Source organism: Pinus tabuliformis, chromosome 8, assembly GCF_031772625.1.
Source record: "Pinus tabuliformis cultivar Carrire ecotype Pingquan chromosome 8, CPIR1, whole genome shotgun sequence".
Classification (NCBI taxonomy): Eukaryota; Viridiplantae; Streptophyta; class Pinopsida; order Pinales; family Pinaceae; genus Pinus; species Pinus tabuliformis.
The window spans coordinates 799,757,341-799,772,727 of NC_142294.1; the positions used below are offsets into that span (position 1 = coordinate 799,757,341).

Sequence of the window (15,387 nt, forward strand, 5' to 3'; positions counted from 1 at the left end):
TATTTTGAAGAGTTGCAATCTATTGATAAGTTCGAAAAAAAGATCTATTCATGGTTAGGGAAATCTACTAAAAGACATGGAGAATTGAAAGAGCTAATGGAGTCATTTCAAATCAAAAGGCTAGAAGTGTTACAAATTCATCATATTAGATGGCTTTCTAGAGGAAAAGTCATGGAAAGACTCGTTAAGCTCATGCCTGCTTTGTTAAGGGACTGGGAGTTAGTGGAGAAAAAAACGTGTGAGATGGCTACAGTATTTCAAGCTCAATTTTGCATCCACTTACTTGCAGATGTGCTTATTGAATTAAATAGGCTGAATCAAAAGTTTCAAGAGGATCATGTTGACATTACATCTATTGGAACAACTTTGGATATCACTATTAGCTTGCTTCATAAGCGATTTCTAAGAGGCACATTTGGGGCAGGTGCAATGCATTCATCATCCTTCTTAAATAAAACACAACAAGGAACTCTTTAGTTTGCAAATTGCACAGGTATAGTACATGTACATGAATTGAGGTTTAAGATTTTGCCAAAGTCACAAAGATCAGGGACACTAGATGACTACATTACATTGGGAAAAGCTTTTGTAATGAAGGTGATTGACTCTCTAAATGCAAGGTTCAGAGATTTACCTATTTTTAATGCAGCTAATTTTTTTAGTCCTTGTAATTATTATGAGGATATGGATGAGAGAGACTCTCAAACAAGAAGATGGTTAACATGTTTATGTTAAAAATTTAGTGCTGGAGGCTTGCTTGTTGTGGACAACATTAAATGTATGGGTGAAATGGATGAATTTATATGTACTATGTATAAACCTTACCGAAAAAAGCATATGTTTGGAGCATGGGATCTATGTGGAGGTGAAATTGAATGGTTTGAAGGATTTCCATGCTTAATGCAGTCATGGCAAGAAATTCTTGTTATTCCGGCTAGTACAGCGGCTTGTGAAAGAGGTTTTTCAAAATTAAATCGGATAAAAAATGAGGATAGGTCAAGGCTTTCTTTAAAAACATTGGATATGTTAATGTTCATCTCTCTCAGTGCACCTCATGCTCTAAATGAGGTAGATTGGAATGCTATTTATGATGAATGGAAAGAGATGAAAACTCAAAAATCTCTTCCACTATGAAAATAGATTGAAAGAACTAGTAAGTTTCAGTGTTTATTACCATCATTGTCTTACTCTATCGAGCACTTGAATGAACCATTTTGGTAAGTGATTTTTTTTAGTTTTATACCATTTGCCTTTTGTAAATGAAAGCATAACCATATTTTTCATGTTTGTATGTGAAGTTTTTCTAACACATATTGAATGTAATCATTGCAGGATATTGCACAAGATATGTTAAGATGGAGGACCACAACTGTCAAAGTTTTATAACTGAAAGAAAAAGCTATCTTAGATCAATTTTACGGCCAAGTATAGGGACTGTAGTTCCAATAATTTGAGATGTGCAAATATTGGAAGTCTTAGCTTTCCAAAAGAGTTTTAATAGACAATAGAATAGTGATTTGGTCAAATTTGAAGTTTATAAGCTAGAATTACACTGATACTTCCTATATAAGCTAGAATTTATTTTTAATTTTATAAATGATACCTTCCATATACTTTTAATATAAGTATTTTTGTTTCTTCGTATTTTTATTCTTATTTCAATTTCATTAAGATGCAATTATGTATATATGTTTATTTTTTGTACTCATATGCAGTTTCCCAACTATGATTTTGTCCCTATAGTTGGTTCAATTGTGGTTGAGTTCAAGGCCTGCGCAATATGATATTATGTAGTTACATTTCTCAATCACACATGTAAGAGTAATTCATTTACTAATGCATCCTTTGACATAGTAGTATCTTTTTGTTTGTGAAAAAATAAAAAGAAATTTGAAAATAATTTACTATTGTCAATTGAATTGCTCTTTTTTCATGCTTTTCATTATGGAAGTGTGACCTAGATGTGTGCCCTTCAAAATGAAATTAAGACCTGCCCTTCAAATTTGATCACTGGTGTTGAGCCCTCTGAAGTTGTCTCCCCCCTTCTTGAAAAATTCAACAATATCCCACAAAAGCAGGCCCAGTTAAATTTGGTATGAAAGAAAAGAAATTAAGACTCAATATCGCCCAAGAAAACTGCGAGCTTGCAACAAGTTACAACAAGGAATGCACATGATCGAATCCAAGACCACCAAGAAAAATACAGAAACAAAAAATAACCAATCAGAAAGATAGAGCTCTTCTGAGCACGAAACATCCATTGAACTTGAATCCTATAAATTTCATGTAAAAATTCTAGCCCTTCGTAGACACATCGATATCAATGGAAGTCTACCACCGAAGACATAGTTTTTTTCCCTTCTGCATTCTCACCAGAGCCTCGAATTAGGTTTCGTGCACAGTAAATTATGTTTTATTTTTCCCAATGAAACGTCGAATACAGTAAATGGAATCATGTTGTCAAAATCTTCACCACCAAATGAGAAGCCTGCTGTCAAAATCTTCACCACCAAAACTACACGTCCCCTCCGACAATATTCACCTCAAATTTGCCTCTCTTGACATTAACAATGGATACATCAAAGGTGCCTTCACCTAGGTAAAAAATGAAGACAATCTTCTTCAATCGAAGGAATACACCTCTCTACCAAATCCGTAAGCTATAGTTGTGGCAGGGGGTTAATAAATAATTTTCATGGCATTAAGACTGGCAATAGGGGTTAATTAGTAATTTTCCTGGTGTCCAAGCTGGAAATGGGGGTTAATTATAGCATTAAAATTGGCAATGGTAGCAGCATCTCTAGTGGAAGTTCTCTAAGAATCGGACTCAGAAACTTTACATAAGTAAGCACTAAAAAATTATTTAAAAAACAACACTCATGAACTAATAAAATCAAATAAAAGTACATGAAATGTCCCACAAATACAGTCCTTGTAGATAAAATATTAGTGACTGGTAGGAAAATATCTCCTACGAATAAAAGAATAGCGACTAGCAAGCAGATGGGATATTAGACTCTTAAGGAATTTGATGGTATTAGCCTTCCTCAACTTAACGGAAGGGTAGGTGCATATCTTTCAGGCCCTTTAGCTTCTCTTTCCTAATGTCCGACCCAATTAGAGCATATCTAACAATGATGTTTATCCCTAGTTTCTATTGAAACTTTGTGTCTCTTTGATTCCTTAAGGAAAAGTAAGCATTGTAACATGGTGCAGTCACATAACAATGAACTGTTATGTGGAATACCATGAAATTACATATTATCTTTTAATCTAAATTTATGGGTAATTTAAAGGCTTCTTTCTTGTGCCAAATTCCAAATTAAAAATAATCATGAGTTGTATCATATTATATTTGATAGTCATATTGATCTTGTTGAACTTCCATTTGGTTCCTTTCCCTGAAATCAAATAGTTTAGTTTCATTATTATGGTGGGACACTGTTGTGCAAAGGAAATGAAAATTTCTTTGAGCCCGGGGAAGATGATGGCTAGGGAATAAAAGTAAATGTGCATGTCAATTTAAACCAAGGGAGGAGTTAGAGGTTGACATTTTTGTGCTGGAATAACAACATTAATCTAAAACTTCTTCTTCAAGTTAATGAATCATCGAAAAGGAGCCAAAATCAACGGCAAGGAAAATTGAGACAAATATGGAAAAGATTCCAAAATTGTGTACTTTGAATACTTTGAAAAAAGACCATGCCTCAAATACAATTTAGTGTTTAAAGATTAATTTGGAGCCCAAACGAAAGATGAGGAAAAAATAAAATAATTCCAAGGACACTTCTAAAGGCCTGTGGAAGATGATGGCTTGGGAAGAAAAGTAAATGTGCATGTCAATTTAAACCAAGGGAGGAGCTAGAGGTTGACATTTTTGTGCTGGAATAACAACATTAATCTAAAACTTCTTCTTCAAGTTAATGAAAATAGTCATCCAAAAGAAGCCAAATCAAGGGTAAGGTAAATTGGGACAAATATGGAGAAGATTCCAAAAGTTTGTTCTTTGAATACTTTGAAAAAAAACCAAGCCTCAAATACAATTTAGTGTTTAAAGATTAATTTGGAGCCCAAACGAAAGATGAGGAAAAAATAAAAGAATTCCAAGGCCACTTCTAAAAGATCTTCACCTTTGGGATGTGGTTATAATAGAATGAGGAGGATGTCATTATAATAGAATGGGGAGAAAAGGCCATTGGATGGGCTGTTCTGATCAAATACCACAGTTTGAGCAAGTTTATCTATCATTGGCCTTATAAATGGATGAGTATTTGAATGCAATAAAGGGCATCTTAAATGAAAGTCACCTTGTATGGATGGCTTCTTTTGTGAGCTTTACAAAAATCTATGAGTAGTAATTGGTGATGATATAAAAGCACAAGTTGTAGATGATATGGGGAATATGTAAATATATGTTTGATCAAAATTATTCCCAAAGGGATAGAAAGGGACATGGTGGAGGTGGAGGCTAATAATTTAGTTAATGTCCCTTACAAGCTTCTAGCTAAAGCCTTATCCAACAAAGTTAAATCCATTGTTGCAAGGATGGTAAGGAATCAAGAAACAAGATTCATGAAGGGAGAACTCATACTTGAAAATCTTATGACAAGTTGGAAAAGCATTTTGTGGGGAGAAAAATTAGGAAAAGGAATCAAGAGATGGCTCATACTTGACAACCTTTTACAGAATCGAAAAGCAATTTGAGGACAACAATTTTTTTAGAAAAGGACGCTTCCTAATGATTAAATTTGAAAATTTTTATGACAATATTAAACTGGACTTTTATTTTGATTTGTTTTTGGTTGATGTTTAGTAGTTTCTTTAATTGGTCCACTAGAGCACCTTTTCTATAATTCATCAACCAAAATTTGTTAACTTGGAATTTGCTAGAGGTGATTTTGTTTTAAAGATCTATTAGGTGAGTGTATCCACTTGCCCCATATTTATGTGGTATTGTAGTGATGTGTTATTATTTCTCCTTTAAGATTCTTATTTATAACAAACGTTGTGAGGCATTCTCCTCCTTTATGGGGAGAAATTGCTTATGTGCATTTTATAGATGACCTTGCTCTCACTAAAAAGCTCATTCAATCGTTTAGTGGAGGGAATGACACAATGTTTTGATATCTTCACTACAACAACAAAGATCTTGGTTAATCAAGAAAAGATAGAGGCCTTTATTATTTGGGCAAGAAGACTTTCTAGTTTGGCTTGTCAATTAGGGGATTCTTGTTTCTTAAGAGAACTTAAGGTTGAGTTCCCTCACTTGCCTTGATAGTTCCTCTTCAAATAAACTTCAGGTAAGAGAATTCAAAGAAACTCTTCAAGTTAAGATCATTTACGTGTTATTTTCACATATTAAGGAAGGAACTAAAACTATTTTCTACTATTTTATAGTATACCTTCATGCTTGTCTCTAAAATAGAAGCTAAGCTTCCTAAGACCAATCATTTTGTTCAAAATAAACATGTTTCCTCTTCTCAACCCCACACCACTTCTAAGGGATAACCCAATAAAATGGATTGAACTTGGTGTCCCCCAATGTAACACTTACAAATACGATAGGAAAGAAGAAAAGGTGATTCTCTTTTGATAAGAAGTATGAACATTTTGATGACAAATGTAGGGTCATTCAAGCTAAGATCACTAAAAAGGCACATGCCATCCTTGTTGAGCAACATTTTTATCAAAATTATAACATAGATATCACAAAATCATTCCCACTCTTCTTATCGGCATTCCTTTGCACCTCTTGGTGCAACTGCTAGTTATAAATACTTCTATTTTGACAATCATAATTATATAAAAGTTATCATTTCATATTTTGGGATGTCCTTTATTAACTTGAAGAGCTTCTAGTGTTTTCTCTCATCACAATTGTTTCTAAGAGAAGCCATGTATGTTAGATTGGTGAAAATTTCAAGAAGCTGAATTTGATATTATTTTATAAATATAAAACATATTTTCTAATTATTCAATTATACAAAGTAAATGGGACACTATATCAAAGTGGAATTTACTATTCATGTCTTTATTAATCAAGTAATATTATACTCTGTTGTTTCCACTTTTAAATTTGCAATCTTGAAATTTTAAATATATTTTATATTTAATATGGTTCAATAAAATTGGAATGTTTTAATGAAATTAGAATTTAAAATATAGTATTATTTTAGGAATTTGATTCCAACTTCCATATATTATAACTCTTAGATCATTAGTAGTACTCTATGGCTATTGAAAACCACTTTCGTTCGCCCAATGACTCTAATTTAACTATACTTAAAATGAGAAAGAGTATCTACAATATAGCCCTTGTTCAAATGTTGTAGCTAGTCCATACCTTTCAAAGTTCAATAAATAAACTAAAGGGCTAACTATGTTGTCATCTTTATATTTTATATTGATTTATTAAGATGCTAAAAATGTATTCGATTAAATTTTATATAATTATGATTCATTTTTAATTTCATTAAAGTAACATGTTGAAGAAACTTAGCACAAGCGCTAAAGATACATGTTTTTTGGTCAAACTATTTGGGTTGGAGAGATGTTGTTAGGCTCGCCCTTGTAACATTTATGAAATTATTGTTCTATTTTTGTTATTTATATGAAGTTGATTGATTGGACCAAATCATTCTACCAAAATAATTATTACAAAAATAACAACAAATCATCCTATCAAAACAATTATTAAAGTAAATACAAGTTGAGTGTTTTTTTATATTAATATAAAATGTGATTTAAAAATTTTAATTTTCAATATAAAAAATAAATTATACAATTTAGAGTAATATTTAATTTTATATGTGAAAATATATATTAAATATTACTCAATTTTATAATTTAACTTTAAAGGTATTTGACAACTTAATTGTCGTATATTAAAAAAAAATACATACAAATGGAAAGGGTCTAAAATTGCAAAATAAATTGAAACATTATGACCAAGATAACATTATAACGGAATGTACTAGCATGCCACCAGGGGCACGAGGGGGAGAAAATTTTATTCACGAGTTAGTCACATTTTCTACTTGTGATTATTTAGTTATACATTTGCGGGCCATGAAAATAAATATTTAGGAGGAGATGTTAGTCCCTGATCCACCCCCAACTGCCTACAAAATTTCTTCTAGTAATTCACTCTGCTATTCACCTGCCACTATTTCCACCATTTCATCCGCTCAATGCAGTAATTATTATCTGATACATATTTCATCTTTGCTTTCATAATAATAAGTGCAGAGAAATATTTCATACATTAGATATTTATTATAATAAGTGGAAGTGTGGGGCTCTAAGGGATAGCTTAATTTACTGAGTTCTTGCTGTTAAGTACCTTGCCAATTGGGAGGCCACAGGGGCAAATCTCCTTGACACCCTTGGGGTAGGCCCAACCAGATAAGTCGGTTGGTCGATCTCTTCGGGTAGATCTTCCTAGATTATTAGCCATGGATGTAGCGGTCACTCAGTGATCGTAAACCACATTTGCAAAAAATGTGGAGGTGTAGGGAATGTTATGTAAATTATAATACTTTGTTCAGTGTTGCTCTAGCCCACGACTAGGGGTTAGAAAAATATTGACTAAATTATTATAATTAATGAATTGGGTTTATAATTATGAGAGCTTGGATGGGAAGACATCCATCTATTCAAATTCTTTTTTTTAATAGACTCATGGATTAACAATTCCAGACTCTGAGTTGTTCAACACCCAATCCAGTGTGCCTTCCTCGAGGCAATTGGAGCCATATCATCATAGAGATCTACATTTTGATCTATTTTGGTGGATGAAAATCATGAAAGAAAGGTTCACATCAGAGGAGTCAACCAAGGGCTCACCAATCTAGGATATGCTTTCAATTTCCCAAAATTTTGGCCAAAATTAATTAAGAGGTTATCGATTCTTGGATTTGTTGTCTTTCTACCTATGTCAAAACATGTCCTAAGATGGCAAAGGACATGTAGCTTCAAATCACCATCCTGCAATTGGAAGGAATGGCATAACCATGGTGGCATACCCAGTTAGAGAATATATCCTTGGTCATTGAGCTCAGAGAGATAGAAGAGACCATCTCTACTCGTATCAGATCTTGGCATTACTTCTATCAAACATTAATATCACAATTCTATCCCTTATAATATATTTAGAATCTCCTTGAAAAATGGATGTAGCTCCACAACTACAAAACCAATTAAAATAAGCCTACATTGAGGTCTTCCACAAGTTGTGCATCTAGCTACATATCTCTAATTTGGAAGAGGTAGTCCCTCCACTTCACACCCCTTCCCCAAATTAGCTTAATCGACTACAAAAGGAAAGCTCTAAGCTTGCCATCTACCATCATTGCATATCCTCCCATCATTGCACAATGACATTTGTTATTGGCCCTTTTTGATATATCGTGGTGTGTAATGTTTCTCCTCTCAATTTTGTTGATCTATTACTTAGAATTCCATATCAATATGATTAACACACGATTTTTCATGTTAAAGATCATCAACACCATAGCATGAGGGTCACACTTATCTGTTCACATCCTTTTCACTTAAGCCAACATGGCCTCCTACCAGCAAAGGTCCTATTATGAAATTTAGTTTGAACCACTGTCTTCCTTTGTATTTGGCTTGCTCTATCAAACAAGATAACCTCGCTAATTTGGTAATTTGCAATATGGTTCCCTTGTTTCAAGAATTCGCAGATGTATTCACACAAATGACGGGGTTACCCCCAACATGCTCTGTTGAGCACAAAATTGGCGTGGAAAAATCTATCGGTGGCAAGGAAAGTTTGTGATTTTGTGAGTTGAAAAAAAAAAGGAGCATTTCACCAAACAAATTCATTGATGAGAATGAAAGATAGTATTATGTGGAGTGGAGGAACCAAGAGTACTACATTTACTTGATCATTATGCTACACCATGCCATAATTTTTCCAAGGGTGGGTGTTATATAGGAAACCTTGCAGGGACATTCATTTAGAAGCCACTCCTAATAATGTTGGTAGATCGTCTAGTGTTCGAAGAGGTAGAGAAAGACTTGAGAGTAGGTCCAATATAACTAAACCTTTTGGTGGCAAAAGAAGTTAGGTGGCAATAGAGATCGGCAGGAATAAAAAAGCTTTTCTAGAAAGGAGTTCTATGTCCATGATAAATAGGATTCATTTAAAGCACATAGGAAAGATATGAAGAAAAATAATTATTCAACTACAAATATTATTGTAATGTCACAAATCTTAACTCTAGGTACAAAAAAATTGTAGTCACATAGAAGAATTATGCTCACAAATCTTATCAACAAATGCCCCCTCTCAAAAAAATAATAGGTAGAATGTTGGTAGTCATTTCAATCTGAGAGATTTACCATCCCAATCATTTTATTTTGAAAAAATTGATGAAAACTCTTCAGAATGTCTAGGTGCTCCATCTTTAAGAGACAAAATTCAACTTCAAAACCTTGTGCAACATATACACCAACAACCTTTGTGAAACCATGATTTGCAATTTCAAATAGAAAACTCACATTCAAAGAATGGTTTGAATTCAACAAAATTTCAGACCTTACGAGAGAATTTGCGTGCGTTTTTGGACCATTGTGAAGAAAGGAATTCCTTATCGATTCTCAAAAAATTCCTCTCTAATTAGTCCACCTATCGATCATTTTGAGATTGAAGGGTTCTTATTTCCATATCATTAGAATTCTACTGCACTTAACCTCAACTTAGGTGCTTAGCCTAGATATGTTCATGGTTCAATAGTTTAGGAAGTAAATTATTGTGTTAATGATGTCATCACTCATGTTCTTCCTGCTACCATAAGCATAAATCTGTAAGTTGTCCACCTTCCTTAGAACTAGCCAATTTGCAACATGCATCAAGCACTGGGAAAGAAACACTTATGCCAAGATTAATTACAAAGGTTGTTTTTCATCCTCGAAACCAGTCAAGAGGATAGATTGGGCCATTTATTTCTTTTTACATTTTCCTAGGCTGGGGTGCCTTTTACACCGAGCCTTTCTAATGTTAATCAATATTCTTTTTATTTTTTAGAGGGGCATCCATCCAATGCTATGTTCTTGAGAGGATACCTGCTTAAATTTAAAAAAAGTGCAATTTCATTAAGCTATGTCATTTTACACAAATTTTGTGGCCTTCCCTTACTAGAAAATTGAGAATCATTGCTCCATCGACAACAAAATCGTGATCTTTCAATTGGGGCATCTAAAATGCCATTTTACACCAATTTTGTGCCCTTCCCTTACTAGAAAATTGAGAATCATTGCTCCATCGACAACAAAGTCGTGATCTTTTTATTGGGGCATCTAAAATTGGGAATCAGGGAAAGGATCAAAAGAATTCTGGAGGAAATGGATTTTATCACAAATATTGAAACTTTGAGCTACGATGGACTGCCAATTTTCTTCGAAAAATGTCGTCGTGAATTACATGGGACTACATAGAATCCATATGGAGTCATATTTAAATTCTTTGGGAGATTCATTGTAGAACTCGACATATGTGTAATGTGTTAAATATAGTGGTAATAAGTGAACAAAATAATGGGTGGCTGGATTTGGCCAGCTCGAGTCAATATATCTACAGAGCATTCACTACGATGATGTGATTGAAGGTGTTGAATTCTCATAATGGAAGTGGTGGAGGAAGAAGGGATCCTTCCAAATCTAAATAGTTAGGAATTCGGAAATCAAGAAAGGCTTACTATTTCTAAACAGTTAGGAATTGAGCAATCAAGAAAGGCGTACTATCTTGGAGAAAACTTATAATGAGAATGCAAAACCTAATAATGTATTCCCATATTTGGGAAAATATATTAAAGTGATATTTTTAATTTGTTTTTTATTAATCAAATAATATATATAAATTTGGTTGTTTCCATTTTTAATTTTGTAATTTTTGAATTTTCAAATATATTTTATTTTTAAAATGGTTCAATAAAATTAGAATTTTTTAGTCTGGAGACTCATTTTACAGTCCAATATAAGGGAAATGTGTAAGTTTGTCTTTAAGTTAAAAACAAAAAATAAAAATTATGTTCTCAATAGAAAAAATGTATGGTGTAATAATATATATATATATATATATATATGAGTAAAATATTCAACAATAAATTTAAAAAATCTATTTGAAGATTTATGTTAGCAAATTTATGTTGATATCAACTTCATATATATCTATATGTAGAAAAAAAATTGTTAAAATAAAACAGTTTAATGTTAAATATAAGAAAATATTGAACGTGGGTTATCAATGAAATATTTAATGAGAATTAATATTGGAATATACTTCAAAATATATTAATAAATAAAAACCATTTTAATTTTTGTGATAGAATGTTTAGATGTACATGTGATGTACACTGTTTTAGTGTAAATTAAGTATATATAATATATATCATTTTAAAAAAACTATGTATATATATGATGAAAAAATTATGTTTTTATGGTTAAAAAGTTTATTTTGTTCTCTATACTAGTTCAGCATTCAAAAATACAATTTAAACAATGAAAAATAACACATTGTATTTTGCACTCTAAAGAGGTTTGCACGTGAAGAAATTTGATCCCTCTGGGCTCATGTTAGGTTAGTATTTAAAATGGATCTATGCTGGTCTAATAAAATTGGAAATTGAAATATAATATGGTTCTAGGATTTTGATTCCAATGATATAATAATTTTGAGGTCATTAAGTAATGGCTCCTGAGAAAAACTTTGTTCGTCCATTCATGTATGTCTTCATTGTTTTGACTCTAATTTAATTATACTTAAACTGAGCAAGAGTATCTACACTATAGCCCTTGTTCAAATGTCGCAACTAGTTCATTTCTTTCAAAATTCAATAAATAAACGAAGCAACTAGTTCATGTCTTTCAAAGTTCAATAAATAAAGGAAGTGGCAGGAAACATTAGCTATGTTGGGTTGTTTATATTTATATTGATGTATTGGGATTCTAAAAAATATATTAGATTAAATTTTATACAATTATGTTTCAGTTTTAATTTCATTAAAGTAACATGTTGAAGGAACTTACTACAAGTGGTTAAGATACATGTTTTTTGGCCAATTATTTAGGTTAATGTTTTTAGAGATATTGTTATGTCATTTATGAAACTGTTGTTTTACTTAGTGAAATAGTAACTATTTATGATTCCATCAAATCATCCTATAAAATAAATTAGTGAAATAAATAACAATGAAGCGTTTTTAATTTTAATATAAAATATAATTTTAAAATGTTATTTTTCGATATAAAAATTAAATTATATGATTTAAATTAATATTCAATTTTATAAAAATTAAATTATACGATTTAAATTAATATTCAACTTTATATGTGAAAATATATATTAAAACATTACTCAGTTTTATAATTTCATATAAAAATTAAATTATACCATTTAATTTAATTTTCAATTTTATATATGAGAATATATATTAAACATTACTCAGTTTGATAATTTAACTCTAAAGGTGATAATTCATTTGAAGTAGGACCTCAAAACTATTTGACAACATAATTATCGTAATATTAAAAAAAACCAATACATACAAACGGAAAAAGTATAAGCAATTTAGAAACCATGACCAAGATGAAGATAACATTGTAACGAAATGTACCAGCATGCACGAGGTGCTGCAGCGCAACTTTTATTCACCGGTTCGGCATAGACTTACATTTTCTAGTAGCGATCATTTAGTTATATATTTGGCGGCCATGAAAATAGATATTTAGCAGGAGATGTTGGTTCCCGGATCCACGCCCAACTGGCTACAGAATTTCTTGTAGTAATTCACTCTGCTATTCACCTGCCCACTATTTCCACCGTTGCACTCCCCGCTGTTGATGGCTTTGATTGTCCCACCGAAACCCTGCCCGGAGGTTATGGCAGAATGGCAGTTGCTGTTCTTCATCCAGAACCACACAGCCGTCTTGAACGAAATGGTGGCGTCTTGCCCCACTTTCTCTGGGTTGTTCAGCCCGTCGAAGCCAATGTCCTGCCCCGCCGCTCCGTAATTGTAATTCCTGCATCCATTAACTTACAGCCAGTCAGCCTGTCTTAGCGGCTTCAGCCATTACATTTTGTCATTACAGTCACATATGTCACTGTGATTTTAAGAGTAAGTCACATGAACGATCAATACGCACCAGGTTAGTTGGATGGGGCCACGCCCATGGTAGCTCTTCCCGCTAGCACACGGCCATGTGCTGGAACTCTGACAGTAGTTTGACAAAGGATTTCTCTCGTTGATGTCGCACAGTCCTGACACCAAAAATAATTGGTAATTGAGCAAAATATATACCTCCAAACCAGATTATAAATAAATTTAAATTGAGCAAAATATATGCCTCCAAACCAGATTATAGATAAATTTAAATTGAGCAAAATATATACCTCCAGTTTCGTGCATTACATTAGCGAAGAAGCCAGCGAGCTCTCTCTTCTGGACATCGTTGGATCCGGTGGTGCCAAATCCAGAATACGCATTGGCAGCCGTCATGAAAGCGTTGTAAGTGTAGAAACCCTTGCCCTCGCACGAGCTACCAGCAGCGTTGGCTAAGCCATTGAAGAAATTCTGAGAAATTATAGTTCCCACGTTTCCACCTCCACCAGTTGGAGATCCTCCACCTGAGCCGTAACAGGGGCCGCTCTGGCAGCCATTGCCGCAATAAGCAGAGGTGGTGCCGCAGTATCCCCACTTACTGCAACACAGTCCGCTGGCGCAGCCACAGTTTTGAGCATAAACAACGTTAACACTCACGACCACCACTAACAGTAGCACCATACTCATCCTCAGCACCATATGCTCATAAGGGCTAGCAATCACCGATCTACCAGTACGAGTCCCCATTACTAATAATCTCTTAGGACTCTCACATTCACTCTGAATATTTGAAATCAAAGGGATGGTTGCTCTATTTATACAGAAATTCCACAGCCATGGTCGCCTAACCGTACCACAGGCTACAATTGACTTGACTTGTTAATGAAACGAATGGCGATGAGTTCATACGAGACAGGACGCGCTTGGCTCTGCACATGGAACGCACCCAGGTAACTTTCCTGTGAGCCGCCTTCTACCAGCACTCGTGCTACTTTTCTTTGCACAATAATCGTATTTTATTCGCTGATTTCTAGATTATTCATAGATTCCCCGGCATGTATGGCGTGCTGGATAAGTATTCATAGACTTTGACCACCAAGGGTCAATAATTTAGAGACTTTGCCTCTCATAATAATGAGAGCTCCCATATTCAATTCCCATTTCCAGTCCGTGACCACTTCCTTGATTTTAAGAAATCAACCTAACAACATCGTCGTATCGATTTTTTTTATTTTTTTAATTGTTCAATCGAGACTGAGGGAGCAGATCATTCTAGATTTGTTCAAAATAAGAACCCTGTAAACATAAATTTTACTAACAAATTATCCGATATATATTTCTTCTCAATAATAATGAGTGGAGAGAAATATTAAACGAATTATAATAATTTATTTAATATTTTTTTCATTCTTAATTATAAAAAGACCAGAAATTATTGTACCGAGAAGCCCTCTACAATCTAGTATGGGGTAGATTTTATAAACACGTAACATTTAACATGTTTTGTTTAACATTTAACATGAGAAACCTTCTACAATCTAGTATGGGGTAGATTTCATAAACCTCTTTATATTTATGTACACTCAAAAAAGGAGTTTTATTTAGGTGAAGCCTATGGGCAAAATACCATGGGAAAAAATATTTTTTTTTTGCTGAAGCAAGAGACGGTCCTTCTATTTTAATAAACCAAAAGAAATGTTACAAAGTATACACAATACCCTGAAAAAGTCCTGGATTACGGCAACATCAAGGGTATACTGTCTTGGATGTGACCCTCTATATAGACAAAAGGACAAACTAACCATTCAAAAGGTTCCCTCGGTAAAACGCTAACCCGAAGTTGAACTCCGTGAACCTTCCACCAATAACTAGCAAAGTTTTAATAATACTAGCGACCCCACAAAAAAGCACGGTCAAATCTGACTGTCGAATCCCATTACAAAAATGAACAACGTGGAGAGACATCGGAAAGCGAAGAAGCTCGATCTTTAAGGAGAGATGGATGGTGGTATTACGGACCCCACCAATGCCACGTGTTGAGAGCCTAGTGGAATCGCTCTCCACAGGCCAATACCACTTACCAATCGAAAGTCTCACAATCACCAGGCAACCACTCAAAGCCTGGAAATCGTTTCGAAAGAGGAATGCGGGAGAGTTTCCCGCGCGGAAGCGATCAAGCCATCCATCCCGCGTAAGCTGACTTCGGAACGCGAGACAGAGACATCCGCTGACAGAAAATTAAACTCCTTTGGCCCAATATTTA

The 15,387-nt window shown here is 33.7% G+C and overlaps 1 protein-coding gene across 1 annotated transcript; it reads right to left on the reverse strand.

The window, feature by feature from the left end:
• Positions 1 to 12,652: 12,652 nt before the first annotated feature.
• Positions 12,653 to 13,900, reverse strand: LOC149237990 (endochitinase 4-like). Its single transcript, XM_089366899.1, has 3 exons — positions 13,415 to 13,900; positions 13,168 to 13,282; positions 12,653 to 13,044 (listed from the first exon to the last, which is right to left on the reverse strand). Exons 1-3 carry the CDS (start codon positions 13,869 to 13,871, stop codon positions 12,750 to 12,752), a joined length of 867 nt encoding a protein of 288 aa, XP_089223025.1. The 5' UTR covers positions 13,872 to 13,900; the 3' UTR covers positions 12,653 to 12,749.
• Between the last annotated feature and the right edge of the window lie 1,487 nt (positions 13,901 to 15,387).

Excerpts from the sequence above, each read along its gene's own strand:
- LOC149237990 (XM_089366899.1), bottom strand. The coding sequence starts at position 13,871 with ATGGGGACTCGTACTGGTAGATCGGTGATTGCTAGCCCTTATGAGCAT. Across the intron at positions 13,283-13,414 it reads TGTAATGCACGAAACTGGAG|GACTGTGCGACATCAACGAG; the intron begins GTATATATTTTG and ends TTTTGGTGTCAG. Across the intron at positions 13,045-13,167 it reads GGCCCCATCCAACTAACCTG|GAATTACAATTACGGAGCGG; the intron begins GTGCGTATTGAT and ends TAATGGATGCAG.